Source organism: Cynoglossus semilaevis, chromosome 11 (genome assembly GCF_000523025.1).
Source record: "Cynoglossus semilaevis isolate Cse_v1.0 chromosome 11, Cse_v1.0, whole genome shotgun sequence".
NCBI lineage: Eukaryota > Metazoa > Chordata > Actinopteri > Pleuronectiformes > Cynoglossidae > Cynoglossus > Cynoglossus semilaevis.
The window spans coordinates 13,920,396-13,941,495 of record NC_024317.1 but is presented as its reverse complement, the minus strand read 5'-3'; the positions used below and the strand labels follow the sequence as shown (position 1 = coordinate 13,941,495).

At 41.2% G+C, this 21,100-nt stretch overlaps 3 protein-coding genes across 6 annotated transcripts in view; all 3 read left to right on the top strand.

Moving 5' to 3' along the window:
* Positions 1–5,173, top strand: part of LOC103386505 (serine/threonine-protein kinase 35-like) — a 5,549-nt gene extending 376 nt beyond the window's left edge. Inside the window, exons 2-4 of the mRNA XM_008320810.3 lie at positions 1–436; positions 1,595–2,336; positions 2,959–5,173. Of these exons, the coding sequence (XP_008319032.1) occupies positions 1–436; positions 1,595–2,313 (1,155 nt within the window). The 3' untranslated portion in view covers positions 2,314–2,336; positions 2,959–5,173. The remainder of the gene's footprint in view (positions 437–1,594; positions 2,337–2,958) is intronic.
* Positions 5,174–5,327: 154 nt separating this feature from the next.
* Positions 5,328–10,526, top strand: LOC103386514 (WNT1-inducible-signaling pathway protein 2-like). 2 transcript variants are annotated; one of them, XM_025059836.1, is made up of 5 exons: positions 5,328–6,425; positions 7,036–7,252; positions 7,926–8,174; positions 8,750–8,979; positions 9,461–10,526. In XM_025059836.1, the coding sequence occupies exons 1-5, from the start codon at positions 6,369–6,371 to the stop codon at positions 9,746–9,748; spliced, it is 1,041 nt and encodes a 346-aa protein (XP_024915604.1). In that variant the 5' UTR covers positions 5,328–6,368; the 3' UTR covers positions 9,749–10,526. The 2 variants fall into 2 exon arrangements, with proteins under 2 accessions (XP_024915604.1, XP_008319041.1); XM_008320819.2 differs by having other exon boundaries at positions 8,747–8,979; positions 9,461–10,523.
* A 396-nt stretch (positions 10,527–10,922) lies between these two features.
* On the top strand, positions 10,923–20,388 carry ptpdc1a (protein tyrosine phosphatase domain containing 1a). Of its 3 annotated transcripts, XR_001760793.2 has the most exons (11): positions 10,923–11,248; positions 12,934–13,022; positions 13,497–13,668; positions 13,980–14,060; positions 14,216–14,334; positions 15,164–15,301; positions 15,944–17,031; positions 17,959–18,144; positions 18,827–18,937; positions 19,512–19,730; positions 20,100–20,387. XR_001760793.2 is itself a non-coding variant. In XM_017036990.2 (10 exons), exons 2-10 carry the CDS (start codon positions 12,944–12,946, stop codon positions 19,623–19,625), a joined length of 2,088 nt encoding a protein of 695 aa, XP_016892479.1. In that variant the 5' UTR covers positions 10,923–11,248; positions 12,934–12,943; the 3' UTR covers positions 19,626–20,387. The 3 variants fall into 3 exon arrangements, 2 of the variants coding, with proteins under 2 accessions (XP_016892479.1, XP_024916036.1); XM_017036990.2 differs by having other exon boundaries at positions 19,512–20,387; XM_025060268.1 differs by lacking the exons at positions 10,923–11,248; positions 12,934–13,022 and having other exon boundaries at positions 13,536–13,673; positions 19,512–20,388.
* The last annotated feature ends 712 nt before the right edge of the window (positions 20,389–21,100 follow it).

The following is a 21,100-nucleotide window of genomic DNA, read 5'->3' as shown; positions in this document are numbered from 1 at the left end:
CAGGCGGGGGAAGGAGAGGGGGAGACAGTGGTACTGCGGAGTCTGTGGAGCGCGGGGAACGCGGAAGAAGGAGATCATGACATGGCGGAGGACACCAGTTTTGTCCAGCAGGACGGCCGGTTGGAGCGGAGGGTCATGGCGCCTCGCTACAGCCTAGTACGGGAGGTTGGAAGAGGTACGTACGGGGTAGTGTACGAAGCGGTGGCGCGGCGGTCCGGTGCCAAGGTGGCCGTGAAGAAATTGCGTTGCGACGCGCCTGAAAACGTAGAGCTGGCCTTGCAAGAGTTCTGGGCCTTGACGAGTCTGGAGAAGCGGCATCAGAACGTGGTGCAGTTGGAGGAGTGTGTTCTGCAGAGAAACGGCATGGCCCAGAAGATGAGCCACGGAAACAAACGGTCCAAGCAGTACCTGCGTTTGGTGGAGACATCCCTGAAAGGTCCGTACATTTGTCCTATGTTCTTTAGGTGTAAGCAGTTGTTGACACTGAAAGTGATAACTTTTTTATTATTAGAAAATGGGCAAAACTGATATTTTAACCATTCTTTCAATGATTGTCTCGATTGTCTTGTTCCTCAGGGTAAAATCTCAGCCATGTCACGGTTTGTTGTTAACAATCGTCCATACGTGTGTGCGTGTATAAATGAATATATGATTCAGTTATTTGTGCAACCTGTGTTTGTTTAAAGTAGTTATATTAAGGGCAACTGAACTGGTATGTTTTCCGAAGGCGTTTCATCTGTAAGACTGTTCGTGCGGCTGATTTCTGTGGTCAGTTCGCGTGTTTTCGTCGCCATAACTCGGACTGGTCGTTGGGGGAAGGGAACGTTTGTTCAGCAACTCCCAAAATACTAAAATGGAGTCTAATCTGTTTCCTGCCCTTTTCACATTTCACTGACAACCGACCCAGAGCAATTACAACAAACGTTGTTTGAAATAATTTAAATGATTTGTTCATTTTCGAGTTCTTCATTCTTTGGTAAATAAAGTGAAGTTATTACAGTCGTGGCGTCCGCACAATACGACTTGTATTTCTCTTTACTAACACAAACATACCGGTAAGAGGTCTGTTTTGACTGGTTTTGACCGGACTAATTACTATGAAGGGTCTACGTCAGTTACCCGGTAGTGTATAGCGTCGTGCTGTGGTGAATCCGCGTGATCAACCTAAGTATTTAGCAGGAAGGAGGACATGTAAAAGCATCCGTCACTGATTAAAACACCAAAGTTTGGAGTTTTGGTCACCGTGGGCTACTGTAAAACACGATCCAACATGGCAGCCTCCATACAGCCTTTCTTAATAAAGACGAACGTGTAGCACAAAGAGGCGAAACTAATAGTTGGTACTTAACTGGTAAGCTTCAATGAGGTCATCTGATATATATTTTACCAAAGCAGCTGGAATGAAAAGTGCACCACTTTTGGCTTCAGGAGCAAAGGTTGTACAGGAGGCTTCTTGATATCTAATTTACCCATATCTCTGTGGAGTGTCTTTGATCAGTGACATCATCATTGATTTTTACAGTTTATTTGAAAACCTCTCTGTTGTTCCTTTATTTGTTGTGACTCGTGAGTAACCATTGTGTTTGGATTTCAGGTGAGAGAGTGCTCAGTCCCCCAGAGGAGCCCTGTTACCTCTGGTTCGTCATGGAGTTCTGTGAAGGAGGTGACCTCAATCAGTTCATTCTGTCCCGGCAGCCAGACCAAAAAACCAACAACAGTTTCACGTTTCAGCTCACCAGTGCCATCGCTTTCCTGCATGAAAATAACATTGTTCATAGAGACCTTAAGCCAGACAACATCCTCATCTCAGAAAGGTCAGGGACTCCGGTTCTCAAGGTCGCTGACTTTGGCCTCAGCAAAGTGTGTGCTGGTTCAAGTAAAACTACTGAAGGCAAAAGAAGTGAGGACAGGGGCAAAAATGTCAACGTCAACAAGGTGTGGTTGTCCTCAGCATGTGGATCAGATTTTTTCATGGCTCCTGAAGTGTGGGAGGGTCATTACACTGCCAAGGCAGACATTTTTGCCCTGGGCATCATCATCTGGGCCATGTTGGAACGAATCACTTTCATTGATGCAGAATCAAAGAGAGAGTTGCTTGGAATGTATGTGAGGCACGGAGCAGACATTGTCCCTGTGGGCGAAGCATTGCTAAAGGAACCAAAAATGGTATTGAACATTCCCCAGAAACGCAGGTCGTGCATGTCTGATGGAGTGAAAAAGCTTCTCCAGGACATGCTGGCTGTCAATCCTCAGGACCGACCAGATGCCTTTGAGCTGCAGGCCAGAGTGGACCAAGTAATGTGTGCGGCGTGAGCTTTATCCAGGCTGTGGTTCAGGTAGATATCTGTTGCTTTTACATTATCTGCATTCATGACGCTAAGAAGTGCACAACAACAGTATCAACAACAAGCTTTTTTGTTTCCTTTTCTTTCTTTCTGTCTTTCTCTCTTCCATTCTCACTCCTCCACCCAGACAGTTCAGCCATAATTGTTAATTTTTTGCACCAGACTGTTGTTTTTATCAAACCTTAAACTAACCCGTGACCAAAGATCAGCAGTCAGCTGGTCCTTCAATGGTCCCACCTACCCCATCTTTGAAAGTCTGTGACGTAATTGTCTTCCTTCAGTTAACATTAACAGTTTGTGAAATGCAACATTTTAGGCCATTAAAATAAAAGTTAGTTCAGGGTGTGTTTGTGATAGCACTGGTAGAAAGTTCGAGGGTGGGGTTGTTAATGAGGTTGTCGCCCTCAGGCAGAGACACCTGCACTAACCTGTCAGGTTTTCTCAGTGCTGCCTATATGTATATAAGCCTTTTGGACTTGGGTCCAGAAGCCTTCAGGTTCGAGTATATATAGTATAAGTATATAGTAAGAATATATAAAGATTTTCAGCTAATTCTCCAGTTCCGTATGTGTCTATGCTTGAACTGAGAACTGTGTGTTTTGTCTGTCTGCAGTCAACCTGGAGCTGCTACAGCAGGGGATCTCACTGATGCTCAATGATGGTGATGAGAAGACTGAAGATATGGGAGAAAGAGAAGGAACACCTTCATTTACCAAAAGTATTTCTGGGATCTGAGCAGATGACAAGAGAGGACGGTCATCATCGAGGATTGTGAAAGCTGCTCCAACAGAGACAAGAACTACAATTACTGATGAACAGGCACTCGAACAGAGGTGGAGACCAGGACAGGTGTGAAGTTCTGACCTGGTGACCTCGGAGTTTCTTTGAAGTTGTTTACTGTCAGCTGTACGTCATACACTTGGTCCTGGCCTTAATATTTGAACCAGAGAATTAGGATTCCTTTTTGTCTTTGTTGGGAGTTTGAATAATGGGATAAAGCTACAGCTCCATCAACCTGTGGAGAGTGTCTTCTGACAGAGCAGAGAGCAGTGTTGTGTTGTTGTTTCATGTGGTGGTCCGCTGGGGCCAGCACTCTCCATGTGTCCGAGGAAAAATTCCAGGATTATTCAGTCAGCCTGAGCTGCTGTAGTCGTTTTTTTTCCCCGAAGGTGTTGTCAGGTCTCACACCGGAGGCTGTTGGTGTTGGTGTGGATTTTTTGTTTTTTTTTACCAGTGGTTAGTGAGAAACAGACCCCTGTTTCTGTCCAACAACACTTTGCTGCTTGGTGACTTCCAAAGGCTGTTCCAATCTTGACTGTTCACATTTGATGCCTCACGTGTGTGGGTGCGTGCATGCACAGGTGTGTGTGTGTGTGAGATTTAAAAGTTGCACAAAACTGCCCCTGCAGTCTGTTTAGTTTAAATGCTGTGTCCATGTGGGGTTATCTTTAGACCGCTGACAACATGGACTCGTATCGCTCAAGTAAAGAAATGAATAAATCGAAAAGAAATGAGAATAAATAAATGTTCTGTTTTTGAAATGATTTCAGTCTGTGTTTCCACCATGTTCAGAAACCTGTCGTAGCATTCAGTCAGTCAGAGTTTCATAGCCTTCCCTGTGAAACAAGGTCTGAGTGAATGAATCAGAGATGTTAGTTTGTTTGAAACAGCGCCAGTGTTGACTTACTCCATTATTCAATGGGATGACAGAACTTTTTTTTCTCCTGGTGAGTCTAACAGTTGGAATGTTAGCATTTAGTAAAAATGTGAAAAAATGCCTTTCTATTTGTGTTTGTTTTAGGATGTATATGATCTTTGGCTACATTAGCACATTAGCCTGACCACCATGTGATGGACACTGCTGTCTTCTGCTGTTTACCCAGTGTGTTTCTCAGACACATTTTGAATTTGACTCCTTTTGGTTCACATTTCCTAAAAACCAGAGTGAGATTCTGAACAGAACTCTTAGGTTTCCATTTCCCCCCGTGGTGCCTTCACGGATCACTGGTTGGGTTGTGGCTCAGGAGATTTATTAGGCAGAGTGTGTAACCTTGAATAGATATGCGAATGTTGATAAATTAAATTGAGTTTACTCTATTTACTGGACAAATCAGGAATTTGAAGGGAAGTGAGCGACTTTATGTTGGAATAAAAGTGCCGTTCCTGATGGACGGACTGTAGCTGCTCACTGATGTCACTTGATTTAAGGCTCTCTACGGTTTCTCCCTGGTTCTGAGTCTTTAAGATTTTTTTTCTATATTTTTACAGGGCCCTAAATCTGGCAGTAGATGAGTGGCAGAATGAGCATGTCAGTGTCAGATATCTAGATGTTTGTTCTCCATATTTGCTCTACCTCATTGTTTCTGCTCAGATTTACATTTTGTTTTCTTTTGAGTTCACGATTCATTTGATGCTTTTCTTGATTTCTTGATTTCCTATGTCAAAGGAACTTATTGAAAAGACTTTGTTTCCCTGCAGGTCCAGTGTGATGGGTTTGCATTTGTGACACTTTGTTTCACTGCTGCCTTGTAAAAAAATAAATATATATATATATATATATAAAACAGTACTTGAAGTGCTGTGACTACAACTCCTCCATCTGTGGACCGGAGTGAACTGCGTTGTGCTCTGACTTTATCACTGTCTGCTCGTCTTCCTTGGTTGTTGGCGTAAAGAGCAGCAGCTTCACCTTCTCTTTAAAGACTCTTTAATGTTGAGGACAGAAGCCACAGTCCTCGGTTCTACTGAATCCTTCTGCTTGAATCGAAATGTCTTTGTTTGTTTTATTTCTCTTTATGCTCTATTTAAATAAAGGTTAAGAAAACTGGTCTCTGCCTGTTTGTTGTTGTAAACACTGTTCGAAATCTTCCATTTAGAATAGAAGTGACAGGAATCCACACCAGGAGCTCCAGCTGTCAGTCAAACCCAGTGAGTATGTGTCAACTGTCAGAGGATTCTTCTAGTATTCTCATAGGAAATTTACTTTTTTTTTTTTTTTTTTTAAGATCTGAAAAATGTGCCACATCTACAGACATAATTATTCCAGTTTAGTTTGGAAACCACTGTTAAATATTCTTTTTGTTCTTCCATCTTCTGCAGTTAAATCCTTTTGGGGAGTGGGGTTACTGAAAATCCCAGCAGTTTGTAGGTGAAATATTTAGTTCTTAGTTATTTTAAGATATCCCACAATACAAATGCATCAGCAATAAAAACTAATGTTAAAAAAATAATAAAAATATTTAGTTGTAAGGTTTCAACATTCAAGTTTATTTGTAAAAAACAAATTTATCTGACAGTAAAAAAAAAAACAACTTCAGTCACTACTTACTGCTTATTCCATTAAATGATGTGCGTGTATGTATATACAGTATATGTTTGTATCTACACAAATATAAATATGTTTGTGTGTGTGCATACATATATACATCTGTATATGTATGTACTATATATATCCTCATATAAACACATCTATCTGTATAGTAAATGACTGTTATTTTGAACTCTCTGCAGTACCTTTTTGCCAAATGGGGGCTTTAGAGAGTTTCGTTCAGGAGGTCAAGTTCAGCAACAGAGCAGGTTTGTATAGTGTTTTTTATCAAACCAAAAACTTGTCTTTAATGGGAATCAATAGTATGACTTTATGTACTTTCACAGATTACATTCCTATTATTCATATTAATATTTTAAACAAAAAACGAATCTGTTTTTTTATATATTTATTTTTAGAAGACTGGAAATAAAGAGCTAAAACCTTTTCATTCACCTGAGCTGAACCTGGACTCTCCTCCTCACTGCCCTCCCTGCACATCCTAGACAATAAACCAACTCTGCAGCAGCAGTGGAAAAGCTTAGAAGCTGGAAGTGGACATTGGTTTCCATTCTTCTCCTGTAACTGTTTACTTTGCGGTTCACGGACCGGGACTTTAGGACGGAGACTTTATAAATGAAGGGAGGTCAACAGCCCTTAATAAATACACCTCCTCCTGCGGCGACCATGCAGGCTGGAGAACAGAGGTGAGCAAGATGAACCCAAGACAAAGGCAGCTGCTGTGTTCCCTGCTGCTGTGCACCATCCCTCAGGTAAGACCTGCTGAGGAGAGATCTGTCCGTCGCTCTGTGAACAGTGACATCGCTGTGGTGATTGTTAAGAGTATTGTACTGGAGACCAGAGTGGTGCAAGGTAGAAGACCTACAACCCTACCAACAGCTGAGCCGTCCTTTTAAGAGTTTTAATTCCTGTACTTGAAGTAGTACTGTAAATTGAACTTTATTTTGTAGTTGGAGGCTGCTCCTCTCTGGATTATTTTCTTATGACATGACTCCACAGAAATTGTAGATCAGAGCATTCTTAAAATACATCATGTTTCACACTGATCAGCAATTAAACAACACCATTTTGTTTGCGGCCTCCTAACAAACGGCCCACGACTTAGCGCTGGTGTGTGGCCTGGTGGTTTTACGGGAACTTGGAAACAAGGCTGCAGTAAATTAGTTGCTTCTTTTTCCTAAAAATGTGCTCAAAGTGCAGATGTTTCTTCCATATGTGGTTCAACAAAGTTGAACAATTTACGTTGGCATCAAACTAAGGCTCTTTTACCTGTGATGTTTCCTGTTTCTTCTGACAAATACTCCTAAAAATAAAGCTGGTGATTGGACAGAGACGTGAGAAGGTCCATTACTCTGACTTCAGGTGTGCTGCCAGCTGTGCACCAGGCCTTGTCAGTGTCCGTCCTCAGTGCCGCAGTGTCCTGCTGGTGTCCCCCTGATGTTGGACAGCTGTGGCTGCTGTCAGGTGTGTTCCAGGCAGGAGAGCGAGGCCTGCACACAGTGGCTGCCCTGTGACACACAACGAGGACTGCAGTGTGACTACAGTGCCAGCTTCCCCGGTGGACCAGGACAGTGTGTAGGTAAGAGCAGAGTCCCCTAAGACTGTCGAGTAAAGTAACTCTTTATATCTTCAGTCAGACTAACTCTACTCTTTTTATCCAAATTAACTCTGATGTCTTTATTCAAACTAACTCCACTGTCTTTACTCAAACTAACTCAAATGTTTAATGACACAAATGTTTTTCAAAAATGTTTTTTCTCCTTTGAGCAAGTCAAGATGGAGTAAAGGAAAAATTGCAATTTTTACAAAACCATCGACAACAAAGCTGATGACTCATCTGCATCGACTGTGAAGGGAGGTGTAATCAACAAACAGTTTCAACAGTCCAAACAGAAGCATGGCCTACAAACTAAATTACATTTAGTGTAGTTAAGTAAAATTCATTGACTAAGTCTTTGACAAAATCAGAAATCAGATAAGCTGGGGAAATGTACACTGGAGTAGAAGAACTAATTATCAGCTTCACAGCAGGTCATTTATTTTAAACTACTCCTAGCAATGATGATGATGGTGATGATGATGACGATTGTCTTCTGTAACTTGCAGCAGTCACAGGGTAAACTAAGTAGACAGAAATGACACTTTTTCATGTACTGCATTAAAGATTTGATCACAGCTTTACCGTTACAATCCTGCTGTGATCTGCTGCTGTGATCATGTGACCGATCAAACCCTGTCTTTGGTTCCATCAGGTCGGAACGAGCTGGGCTGTGAGATAAACGGCCGCAGACTGGAGGAAGGACATGTGTTCCAGCCCTCCTGTGCCCGGCTGTGCCGCTGCCTGGGGGGCGGACTTTCCTGTGTTTCCCTGTGTAGTGATGATCTGCACAAACCTGCTGATCAGTGTCACAACCCTCAGCTGCTGCGACTGCCTGGACGCTGCTGTAAAGAGTGGGTGTGCGACGGCCTGGACAACAGGATCTCCTCCAACCCATCGGAGGGTAATGAAGCCTACTGACGGCGGTTCAGTCTTCACAGTGTGGCGTTCTCCTGCTCTCCCAGTGTGTGTGTTCTCCAGTTTCCTTGGAGATTAAGTTAATATTCACTCTAAACTGACCGCAGGTGTGAATGTTAGTGTGAATGGTTGTTTTCTAATCCCTCTCACCTGATGTTGACTGGGATTGGTTCTGACTCCACCTAGGATAGAAGATGAGTGAACGAAAGAATGCATTATTTACAGTAAGTCTATGGTAAAACGACCAGAGTGATGTCTGAAACTAGTTTTTTAGGCCAGGTAAAAATCTAAGGCGACAGAGGTCATGGCATTTGACATGTGGGGGACGATCAGGTGATTTGAAGACAATGTCAGTCCATGTGTCAGAGGAGTAAACAGATTTCAAATTCCACACCTGTGAGAACTATTCTTAGAACCCTTCCTCATGTTCTCAGCAGTTCTTTGAGAACACATGTGCTACGTTCTCCGACCCGTGAGCCCATCAAAGCTGTCCACTTCAAAGGGCTTTCTGCTCGATGTTCACTCAAAATATTTTTCCTCTCTGTCGTGCCTCTACAGCAGAACAGACACGCCAGGAACGCAGGGGTGGCCTGGCCGGTCCGTTGTTTGGTCCCATCTCCAACTGCATAGAGTGGACCTCAGACTGGAGCCTCTGCTCTCACAGCTGTGGCCCAGGTGTCTCCACCCGCACCACCACCAGGAACCGTGGCTGTCGTCTGCAGACAGAGACCAGACTGTGTCAGATCAGGCCATGCCAGACCCTGCTGCCAGGGATCCACAGAGTGGAACCGGTCAGTGAATATGACTCACCGTATGGTTTTTGCAACAGCCTGTTGTTCTTGTAGGAGGAAACCACTGACGGAGAACAGACAAGCAGTCTAGGTCAGAGGTTCTGAGGTCACACCGTTCTTCTTCTATGGCATACAGGACAAGAAGGTTCTAGTGAGTCAGAACCCCTGTGTAGACTCTGTTCAAGATTACAGAAAATAATTAAGAAACACTGTTTTAATCCATCACCTTAGTTAGCAGGCAACACTTCACTTCCACCCCTGCTCCACTATATTGGTATCGGTTGATATTGGAATAGAAAATTAGGTGTTTGGACAATATCGGCATATCGGCAAAAAGTTTATATCAGACATCCCTACTTTAAATAAAAGAATAAAATAAAGAAGAACGTCAACAAAGACAAATGAATGAATACACTTCTAGCAAGAACACAAAAGAACAAGTCAACCATTAGAATTGTTTTGTTTTTATTCTACATCTCAGGGGTTGAGCGTCTGTGATGGCAGCTTCACCTCCCCCGTGTCACTCACCCTGGAGCACCAGGGCTGCCGGAGCCTCCGAGCCTACCGCCCCAAGTTCTGTGCTCTCACCTGTCCAGAGAGAGGCTGCTGCAGCCCCTCCCACACCAGGACAGTTTGGCTGGTTTTCCGCTGCTCCCAAGGCAGACTGATCCAGCATCAGGTGATGATGATTGAGTCCTGCTCCTGTACTATCGCCACCTGCCGTCACAACCCGGCAACAGCATCCAGAGGTGTTCGTCGCTGGTTATGAGGTTGATGAAGGCAGAGAGACGAGTGTAGCCTGCTGGGAAAATATTGAAGATAATTGTTTCTTACATAGGAATGCAGCTGTGCAGGAAGTGGAGAAGTGTTTAAAGGAAGTGAAATGCAATCATTGCATCTAACTCAATGTGCACTTTTTGGAGTGTTTCCAACTGTGCAGGCAGCCATTCTCTGCTCTATGCAGACTTCGAAAAACTGCATTTGTTGACATTTTTAGTATAGCTGATGAAGTCCAGAGCAGGAGAAACTACGTAAAAATATGTTTGGGCCTGGGACACACCTGTCAACGAATTTCAGCTACTGTTGGGTGGAAATGGAGGAGGCAACTTCCTTGATCAGGAGGGGGTCTGCAGCAGATCCAGACTCAGAGTGTGCAACCTTCTGTTTCAACATGGAGTCTGAGGGGTGAGTTTTAAAAACTGTCATAATAATCAACCTTACACTTAACCTCCACAGACCCCTCTGTTGAAGTACTCTCCTGCACAGCTCCGTCTCCTCTTTATACATGCTCTTTATACATTTGAATGAAACTACAATAAAACAAAGTTAAATCACAAACTTGACCCTTTGTCTGATGATAAATCTATGCACAAATCGTGTGTTGACGAATTTAACGTTCAGACAGAAACTGTAGTTTAGCTCAGCGGGACCATGAGACGACTATGACAACCATGATTAATGTTGACATTTTAAGTTGGTCAGTAAAATAATTGGCCTTTTCTCCTTGATCTTTTACTTCCTACGGGATCCGTGCCTGTCCTGGCTCTGGTAGAGTTGGTTGTCACGGTGATGTAGAAACGTGAGACTGGTGAATCCAGAGTTAAACCTCAGCATCAAAGTTCAGGTCCCAGGCGTTTGGAAACATTAATGGATGATTCCATTCAGCAGGGGGAGGAAAGGAAACAACGTTGTCGACAGGTGGTGATGAAAGAAAAACGATCTTGTCATGAACACAAGGACTGTATATTCAGTAAATATATACAATACTATACAATATATATACTATACAAATACTGAAAAATATGATTCTTTATTATATTATGTATTAAATAACAAAAGTAATTATTTTAAGCAGTGAAAGAGTTGACAGACTTGAGCTTCCGAAAACCTTAAAAAAACCGCGTGAAAGAATATTCTGTGGTAAATGTAGTAGTGCTACTAGGAGAGATTTCCCCCACACACACACACAAAAAAATCTTTAAAAATTAGAATGTACTGAAAGTAGATCTTGGGGGCAGTATTGCAGAGCAAAGCAAGCCAGCTGCTCAAACAAAGAAGAAGTTACGTCATTGCTGAGGTCACGTGATTAAATCCCACGCCACAACATGTCAGGTTGCTGTGATATCTGGTGAGCTAGCATTTCGAACCACAACAACCATAAAGTGGCTAATGGTGAACCTTCCCGGCAGCTGAACGACTGAAGCTTTGAAAAGATGCGTCGTCGACGATACGTGCATCAAAAGCCGCCTGAATGAGACGACGTTAACCGGTACGTTTGTCGGCAGACTTTCCACAACTTAGCAGCAAAAGGATAACAAAATTTAACTGTTTGTTAGTGAATGTCAGAGAGACATGGAGCCGGAATTATATAGCGGTATTAGGCAAAAATCTTCTGGCACTTCAATGATAATACACTAGATAATTTTGTACTATAAGATGTATACTTTTGGTCTTTTTTTAATTATTATTATTTTTGTTTGTTTTCTCTGGTTCTGTGTTCTTTTAGTTTAATTGGCCGAATATAGAAGGTTCCAGGTGTTACTTGATTTAATGCTGTAATGCTATTCCTGAGACAAAACGTCGCGTGTTTATTAAATAGCAAATTATTGAAATTATTGGTGTCTGACCAGTATTGACCGTATCCACCAGATTATTGTTCGTTTTTATTTAAAATAAAAACAAATATGTAATGTGCATCCCTTGAAAATGTACATTTAAGTAGTTTTAATAGAGGTAATTTATATTTCCTGTTTTAATTAGAAGGTATGCTTTGCTGTATGCTTTGTTAAAGTTCATAGAATTGAAGATGAGAAATGGAAAATATTTATTTAAAACAAGGTTTTTGTTAACAGAGACGCAAAACTTAACTAATCTGATTGGTTATTAATGTTACATTCCTGTAATAATTTGGTCTCCCAGGATAAGATATAAATGTCTTTGTCTCTTATAAAGTAAAGTGTAGACAATTGAAAACTAGTGGAGACATAAAGGTGTATCACCACAGATGAGCACCATTCACATGGCTGCAGCTGAAACAGTGATAGAAGGATAAACAATTGATAATTGATTGACCTGATAAAGATCTGTTTTGGTCTTTTAGAAGATATGTGGCACTATCTTCAATCTCACACTGTCTCACACTGTCTGCAGTTCACCGGTGGTACCTGAAATAATTCATGCTTTCGTTGGTTCTCACTAAGACTTTGTTTTTTTGTGGTTAGAAAGGTATCCCATTAAGGTGAACTACTCTAACCCTACTGAATTGTTAATGCAACACATTGATACACAGAGCTGTAACGGTGCAGTGTTTCACCCATGCTTCATTGTTTGTTCGGATGACAATTGAAGTAGAGTGTTGAAGTAGTGCTTTGAGTTGAACTGGCACTAGGGTGACATCAGGATAAATATGAAATATATGTAGACAATAGAGATATTTGTTAGCTGCTAAAGAATAGTTTTTTCTGTTGTTCACATAATTAAAGAGATGTCAAAATTATTTCTTGTATTTCAGATTATAATTAAGCTAACCTCACTGTTTACTGTTGACTGCTTTTCCACTGGGGTTTGTAACATAGCAGCGAGAATCTCCCATGTGCATACAGCACGTTTACCTTGCAAGTAGAGAGTTGTGGATACGATACCCAGAGGAACCGCATATCCCTAAGGGCGCCTAGCGTGGCAGCCGGTGTTGATTGGGAAGCAAATTGTAAATTTCCCCATCTTTAGCTCCCAAGATGTCTTTAGAGCCGTTTCACCTGCTCTAAAGGTTAAGTGCCCCGGGCAACAACACAGGTTGAAGCTCAGTTCATCATCTCTCTCTCTCTCTCTCTCTCTCTGCTTGATTATTCTGCACAAGACATCTCATCTGTATTACTTGATTGCATCGGTTCCAAGAAAGTGGTTCTTGTTTCACCATTTGTTTACCTGAATACAATGATTTTGTACATCTTTCAGCTCACCATCCATGGCAGCTGGAGTTGGCAACCACGGTGACCCACCCTGCTTCCCGCGTGTTCCAGAGATAAGCACAGAGATGGAGTCAGGTAGGAGAGCTGTCCATACAGCATGTACGATTACAAGAAAAAGGATGTGAACCCTTTGAAATTAGACCAGCATTCACAAATAACAACAGGTGTTCTGCAGCCCATCAGTTTTATTGTCATCACAAGTAATTATGAAATTTTTCCTACAAAGTGCACTCAAATATAAATAGGCTAGCAGTAGTTATCATGACGAATAATATTATGAAAAAGTTATATTATACCAAAATATATTTGCTCTCTTTTTCGTGCACTGTCACAATATACTGAAAGACCCTATACATGTGTTAAACATTTGATGAACCATATTTGATTAATCACAGTCAGCAACTCAGTCCAAGTCAACATACAGTCAGTTCTGGCAGAGCTGCTGCTGTTCTGTCTTTTACTGCTGACGTTGATTCTGTATAAGACATTCGGTGTTTAAACTTTCTGTCGTTAAATAAAAATGTTTCTAATGTCTGCTTGTTTCTGCAGCAAATGCAAAGGCCCCCACTGCAAAATACACAAAGATGGGCGAGACCCTGAGGCACGTCATTCCTGGCCACATGCAGTGCTCCATGGCGTGTGGTGGGAAAGCCTGCAAATATGAAAATCCCTCTCGCTGGAATGATGACGAGCAAGCAATCAAAGGAATCTACTCATCCTGGTATTGTGAGCAGTCTCTAAAGTGCCTGACACACAATGTTCATGCAAGTTTGTTTAAAGCCTGTGTGAGTTTTAACTTATTATCAAACTATCTAGTGTTCTAGTCTAGTTTGATAGTACGTAAGTTGATTCATTTGTGCTGATTTGCTTTTCGTCTTTGCATGTCAATCTACGATCGCTAGGCACTTGTTGCCTTTTGTTTCAGAAGGATTTTTGAGTAATTGAATATTTGTTGACTTTACCTTTTAAACATGGTGTTTTTAGCTCAACGACCTTTTTGTTTGTTGATCTCCTTTTTTTATCTATGTACAGGGTCACCAACAACTTGCTAGCTATGGCAAGGCCTTCTACAGAAATTATAGAGAAGTATAACGTCATTGAGCAGTTTCAGAGGTACTTAAGCTGTTTTTCCTTATTGTTGTTTTTTATGTTAATTGTTGCTGTAGTTTGTTGTAGATGCACGCTGAAATTGTTTCTGATTCCACGGAAAAGTGTCTACGCTATGTTGACCTGTTATAACATGATGTTCTTACATGATTCTACCAAAGGTGTGGTTTGAAGACGGTCATTAACCTGCAGAGGCCAGGAGAACATGCCAGCTGTGGTCACTCACTGGACCAGGAGAGTGGTTTTACCTATCGCCCTGAAACTTTCATGAAGGCTAGCAGTGAGTTCTGCGATCACATTGTTGTTTCTTAAATAGATGCCATCTAGGTAAATAATTAAAAATATGTTAGCTTTTACGTAATTGTCTTTAAACCACTTTTCCAGCACATTGGCAGATTGTTTACTTCTCGGCTCATTGCATGATGCACATGGGTTGATGATGATGATGCTGATGATGATGATGATGATTGATAAACATGACTGCCATTTCACAATTTTTGGCCTTTTTTCCGTTGTGTTTAGTATTTTAAAATGCCACACTTTTAACAAGCTACTCAGCTGAGACTGGGAAGAAAACATTCAATGAATCATTAGCTAATATTTAACACGTTTCTATCAAAACTCCAAGCTCAAAATGGCATTTTTACTTTTTAGGAATGCAAAAATGAATGTGTTTTTAGTCGCCTCAACAGGAGTATGAACTTTTTTATAGGACTTGCATTTTCTCATAATCATCATATGGTTTTGCTTACACCTGGAGCATACAGTTGTTATGACAGTTACCAAGGGATTGCACTTATGATGTCTTGGAAAACTGCACTATGTCTCTAGCTAATAAGTTCTCTTGAGATTTCGTCCTGGGTCACCTAATCATCTCGTACGTGGTTAGTATAACTTTGGGACGTAAAGAGAAATAAAGCTCATAGTAAATATTATTTTACCCAGAACTATATAATCATAACTTTTAGGTAACTACATCACAGAGGGGAGATGTAAATCAAGCATTTTTTTAAAATCTTATATACACAAGTAACTCAAGTGTAAAGGTGTACTTCTGTTATAGGACACACTGTACAGACAAGACTAACTCTGTGTCTTTTGTATTCTAGTCTACTACTACAACTTTGGATGGAAGGACTACGGTGTCGCATCACTGACTACAATTCTTGATATGGTGAAGGTCATGTCATTTGCTGTGCAAGAAGGGAAATTAGCAGTCCACTGCCATGCAGGCCTGGGCAGAACAGGTGGGTAGCACATTTAAAGAAAAAAATGTGTCTATGTCATAGCATATCAACGAACGGTTTAATTAATCGTTAAAGTATAGATTCCATATAAATTACATATTAATTCAAATTAATTAAGGTGAACTCCTTGTCATTGTGACACAGCTCACCACTGCACACAACCAACTGTGACCTCTGACCTCTGCTTTTAACCCATCACCAAAGTGAACAGTGGGCAGCTTTAAGGACCAGGGGAGCAGTGTGGGGGGACGGGGCCATGCTCAGAGCACCTCAGTGGTAACTTGGCAGTTGGTGGACTCGAACCTTAAACCTTCATGACCCAAGTCCACTTCCTTAACCACTAAGCCCCCAATACCCCATATTTGTACTCATGACGAGTATATCCCCTTCTCACCACCATTGTAGATGTATACTACACAGTATGTATACTTTGTGCAGTGCAGCTTCTCAGAAGTTGCCTGTAATGTTTTTGTTTGTGTTGTGTGTATGTTTCTTTTAAGGAAAAGGAAAAGAAGAAATGATAGTGTTTACAGCAAAACACCCCTATTATTGGAATGTGAAATTCTACCACTGCTTTTCTAACTGTGATGTGAATGACAACAATTATTTCATAGCACTTGTATTCTTTTTCTCTATTTACAGGTGTTTTGCTGGCCTGTTACCTAGTCTTTACGTTCCGCATGAGTGCTGACCAAGCCATCCTGTTTATACGAGCAAAAAGACCAAACTCCATCCAGACGAGAGGTCAGCTGCTCTGTGTCAGGGAGTTCGCCCAGTTTTTGGTTCCCCTTCGAAGTGTTTTCTCCTGTGCAGAGCCCAGAGAGAACGCTGTCACCTTGTCTCAGTACCTCACTAGGCAGCAGCACCTGTTGCATGGATACGAGGCCCGACAGATGAAGAACGTGCCCAAAATTGTCCAGCTGGTGTGTAACCTCCTCCTCGACATCGCAGCAAATAGAGAAAGCACAGTTAAGCAGAATTGGCCAACAATCGCTGACCTCTCAGTGGAAATAAAAAAAACAGTGTGTGAGCAGGCTCTGCAGCAGTTGGGGAAAGAGATGAGAGGAATGGGCATACCCGTTTCTCCATGCCTGTCTTTGTCACGATGCGCAGGACCCCCACAGTCCCAGGCCTCCAATGAGCAGCCGCTTTTCCATGACCTGGACCAGGACACCTTGTACAGGAAGCAGAAAATCCAAACCACTGAAAATTGCCCTCTTTCTAACAGCAGGGGTCTCAGTTACAGCGACTCTTTTCTTTACAAACATTCCCAACAGCAGAACGGCTTGATAAGCTGTCAGTCAACGAGTCAGTTGAAACACCAGATACAACTTTCTATCTCTCATAGCAGTCTTGCTACATTTAACCCTCTCAGACTGAGTGAGCTCTCGGCTCAGGACAATGTCAGCATCACTCACGACTCAAATAAAGAGACAAAGTTAGAGGCTTGCATGGCCATTTTAGAAATCCAGCAACATAAAAGGTTTCCTTTAGATCCCGCCGAGCAGAGAAGAAGACCCCACTACAACGTTACTCCACCAGCTCCATCACCAAACGGACAGTTTAAAGAGCAGCAAGACTTGGAGAGCAGAGCAGAGAGAGGAGTGAAGAATCTCACCCTCAACCTTGAAACTGAGTTGTCTGTTGAGAACAGACACCTGTTGGTGGCCGAAATTTTGGCCATGGATGTGAAGGACAAAGATGTTTCCTTTAAGGTCTCTCAGTGGCAGGTAGGTTTCTCATAATATACCAGTTAATGTACTCCATAAGTACGTAGTATTACAACTTGAATAACATCGGTTGTTATTGAAGTGCATTATTGTAGTGCTTTTTATGGAGATCTTAATAATGATGAGCTCATTTTTTTTTTTTTTTTTTTTTTAGTTAACACATTTATTTCTAATAATAGTATGAATCCTAGTGCAAACTGATATGGAAAAGTCAGGGCTCCAGTCTTGATTATACTGACCCCAAGTGGGCAACCATTCTTGAGGTCTGATGTTGTGTTTTTTATCATTGTTTTCTTTTCAATGGATGCATCTGTGTAAACACAGACCATAAGTTTCATAGTAAAAGAGCATTTAAATATTGAAAGTGCTCAATCCTCAGTTGAGTAATACCTACCAGTCTATTATTTTGTTTTTGATAAAATGCAGAACCAAATGTTCTGACCTACATGCTATCACCTGACGTTGGCTGCACAGAAGTCACTTTGTGTGTGTGTGCCAACATGTGGAGGCTTGCTTGTGTGTTAGAGCACTTTCGGACACCAATCCAGTGTCCGTGATGCTTATGCTTTTCAAGAATATTACCAGTAAATATTTTGTCTACAGTTCTAACAACTTTTGTAATTCTGGGGGCATTTGTTTAGAAACTTTTCACAACCACAAATTTTCAAACAACCACATTTCTTTGTTATTGTTTGGTGACCTGTTTACATAAAGCTGTACATATCGTGTGCCACGAGGTAAATGAATGATGAAATCAAAATCAGACATTATCTATATTGTGTATTTAAACATTTACCCATTTTCTGTCATTATAAGAGTTTCACATTGACAGGCGTACAATGAGACAGTCTTTATAATTATTAGGTGTTAATAAATTAAAAAGTTTAAGATGTTGTCATTTCAGGCTTTTTTTTATGCTACTTACAGACAGAACTCAACTCCAAAGAGGGGGCGTGGGAGAGACTGTGCATTGAGAGAGATCCTCTGGTTCTCTCCAGTCTGATGTGGTCGTGGCTAGAGCAACTCAAGGATCCAGTCATTAGCAGTGAAGATATAAAAGCGCTCACTGAAAATGACGTCAACCCCAAAAATGCACTTAATTTACTGGAGCAGGTACAGTACGTTTGTCTGTGACAACACTTGGTATCCTGTGCATATTTATCCAGGAGTAGTGCTCTAATGATAGTGAAAGCAGTTCTTGGTAAAACACCAATAAGAGTACAGTATTTTCCGAAGTATAAGTCGCACCAGCCAAAGGATGAAAAAAAGTGTGACTTATAGTCCGGAAACTACAGTAATTAGGTTTCACTGATGGTGTTGATGCCTGGTGTGTCTACCTTATGTATAGTATGTCACAAGTATATCTAAACAAATACTTATAAAGTAACATTCTCGTCACAGCTTTTCTCAGATGTGCTAATTGAGGAGTCCACTTTGATGAAACACAGAAAAGAGCAGATCTCATATTCTTGGTTACTAGGATAAACTATTCCTAGTAACCAAGCATATGAACTCTGCTCTTTTCTGTGTTGATCAACTGTATACTGAAAAGTAAGTCATATTTTTATTTAAACCAGTATTCTAGTAGTGGCCATCTACTGATATGGAACAATTACAACAGTGGGGATGGCAGTAAAAAGTAAAATCAGCTGCAGATGTTTCTGTTAGATATCTATGGTATGTGGTATGGTAATTGAAAATCAGAGTTGGTACAAAACAAAGAGTAAATAGTTTCATTTGAACGTTGTAATAACTTACAGAAATGTTGTGGTTTGACTTTCCATGTAACTGCCAGGGTCACCGGCTCACTCTGCTGTGTGTCCTCAAGTGTGCTGCGCAGCTCCAGCCAATGCCCAAAGACGTGGAGACTCTGTTTCTCAACAAGATAATAAAGGTGTTTACCAAGGTGAGACGTTCTCTAAGGTTCTCTGAGGTTGGCTTTGAAATAGTAGCAGTGTGTTTCAAAATGTAAGCAAAGCTTGATATTCCTATAACTCCTTTAACGTCCATACACAGATGCATTGAGCACAGTGAAATGCTTTTATCGAGCGATGTGTTCTTGCCGATATCTGATATGCTGTTATTGTCAAAAACACTTAATTTCCGATTCTGATATCAACCAATACCGATACGGGCCTGGTAATATTTATTTATTTATCTGTACAAACCACTGTATGGCTGAGATTAATTAAATGAGCTACAATGCTGCCATCTAGTGACTTTCACTTTAATATACAGCGGTTTATCCCCAAAACTATTTTTAAGTAAGTCATTTGGCAAAACCAAGGTATTGTGTTATAGGGTTTTCATTATCAGAGGAAAAACCAATAAGTCTTACAGATATCACATAATATGCTAATATCCGGACGATAATATTATCGGACATCCCTACTTTTAGCTTTTACTACTACCTGTTATTTCAACAACAACAATTCAACAATTATTATGCAACAATTGATTTCTTTTGGTTCTTTGTCCAGATTGACCCCAGGTCAGAGATAAATGAGTCTTTATACCTGACACTGAAAGCAATCCTCACTCCTGTTCTCCATGACCTGCGTGACAATGCTGTGGAAGTGACCGAGGACAACTGACCGATCCACAGTGAGACCAGACTTTTGATAAATGAAGTAACTCATCATAGGCATTACTGCGTTGCATCAGAATCTGTTGACACCAACCCTTTTGTTGGACCAAAGGTATGTGGAAGATTCAGTGTTGACGAACTCGAACACTGCCGTGATGTGTGTGTGTGTGTGTTGCTCAGTTTTCCATGTATTCTGGTAACTGACTTTTTGTGTTAAGGTTGACTTAATATTGTTCTCATAATATTAATGCTATTTATTTATACATTTGACTCTAATCAAAGTCTCCAGAGTTGGAGATTTATACAAAACGCTTTGCACTGCATACAAAATATTTATTGAAAACTCCGAAGCAATTTAACCGTGGTAAAGGAATTGAGGATGTTTTGTGGCTAGAGAATTTTATTTTACATGTGGATGTGACAATGCAACGGCAAGGACCGACACTGCATTTGTTTTTATGTCTTTGTTACTGTTCAACAGAATAACTCTCACTGCTCCCTCCTGTCACACCAGCATGAGTTCAACACGAAGCTGCCACACCTGAAAATGTTGTCCTGGTCTTCAGGATTCTGTTTTCCTGTGTCTGTGTGGGTGTAATTGCAAGAATATTCGCATTTTAAAAGGTCATTTTCTCAAAATTATTAAGTACATGTTACTTTGCAGTTTTGTAAACAAACACTATATTTTCATTGTGACAGAGACCTACTTTGTACACACAATTAAACACAGACTGACTGCACGCTCTGTGTGTTCAGTCCATATAACACTTGTGGGACTCAGTGCTTCTTCTCAACCCTTAAATATCTATAAACCACTTTGCAATCAGCTGTAGTTTCAATTAATGCCACTAGATGGCAGAAGATGTCGTTTACCTTCGTTGGTTGCTCTGCTTTTTTTTTTTTTTTTTTCCATCAACCTGTCCTGTCCTTCAGTTTTGGTCAAACAGTGAGGTTGAGACGCCCTTCTGTTGCCAAGTAAATGTATTTCTGCACCTGGTGAATGAACAAACACTCTGATTTTGTCTTACTGTTAACATCTGTAAGAGTACTGGGTGAGGTGAGGGGCTGCGGCTGACAGCTAAAGCCCAGTTGCCTTTGACACATGCAGTACTGCACACTGCATCAGTGACTGTTGTTCATCCGCGGTTAAAGCAGCGCGATGGAGAGTGAATCTGTGACAACGGCTGATTTGTGAACAGTCTTCAAAATAGTCAGCCCTCTGGTCAACAGGATGAAACAAGATGCAGCAAGTACTGTATCTGCAGCAACATCAGACTATGATTGGCATGATTCATGAAAATCACTTATGCTAGCCTACCAGTTACTTAATTGTTTTGCTACAATCTACTTAAGCACCTTGATAGGGGCTTATGTAACCCCACAACTACTCCATGCAACTGGGGAACGTCATCAGGCAGTCCCAACACCTCATGCAAGACAATCCAGGCTCTTCTCATGGATCATTCCACGCTGGTGGAACCA

Bases quoted from the DNA above. Each gene is read 5' to 3' on its own strand.
- LOC103386514 (XM_008320819.2), top strand. From the start codon at position 6,369: ATGAACCCAAGACAAAGGCAGCTGCTGTGTTCCCTGCTGCTGTGCACC. The intron at 6,426-7,035 runs GTAAGACCTGCT...CTCTGACTTCAG, and splicing joins TGCTGTGCACCATCCCTCAG to GTGTGCTGCCAGCTGTGCAC. The intron at 8,980-9,460 runs GTCAGTGAATAT...TCTACATCTCAG, and splicing joins GGATCCACAGAGTGGAACCG to GGGTTGAGCGTCTGTGATGG.
- ptpdc1a (XM_017036990.2), top strand. From the start codon at position 12,944: ATGGCAGCTGGAGTTGGCAACCACGGTGACCCACCCTGCTTCCCGCGT. The intron at 14,335-15,163 runs GTGAGTTCTGCG...TTTGTATTCTAG, and splicing joins AACTTTCATGAAGGCTAGCA to TCTACTACTACAACTTTGGA. The intron at 17,032-17,958 runs GTAGGTTTCTCA...TGCTACTTACAG, and splicing joins TTAAGGTCTCTCAGTGGCAG to ACAGAACTCAACTCCAAAGA.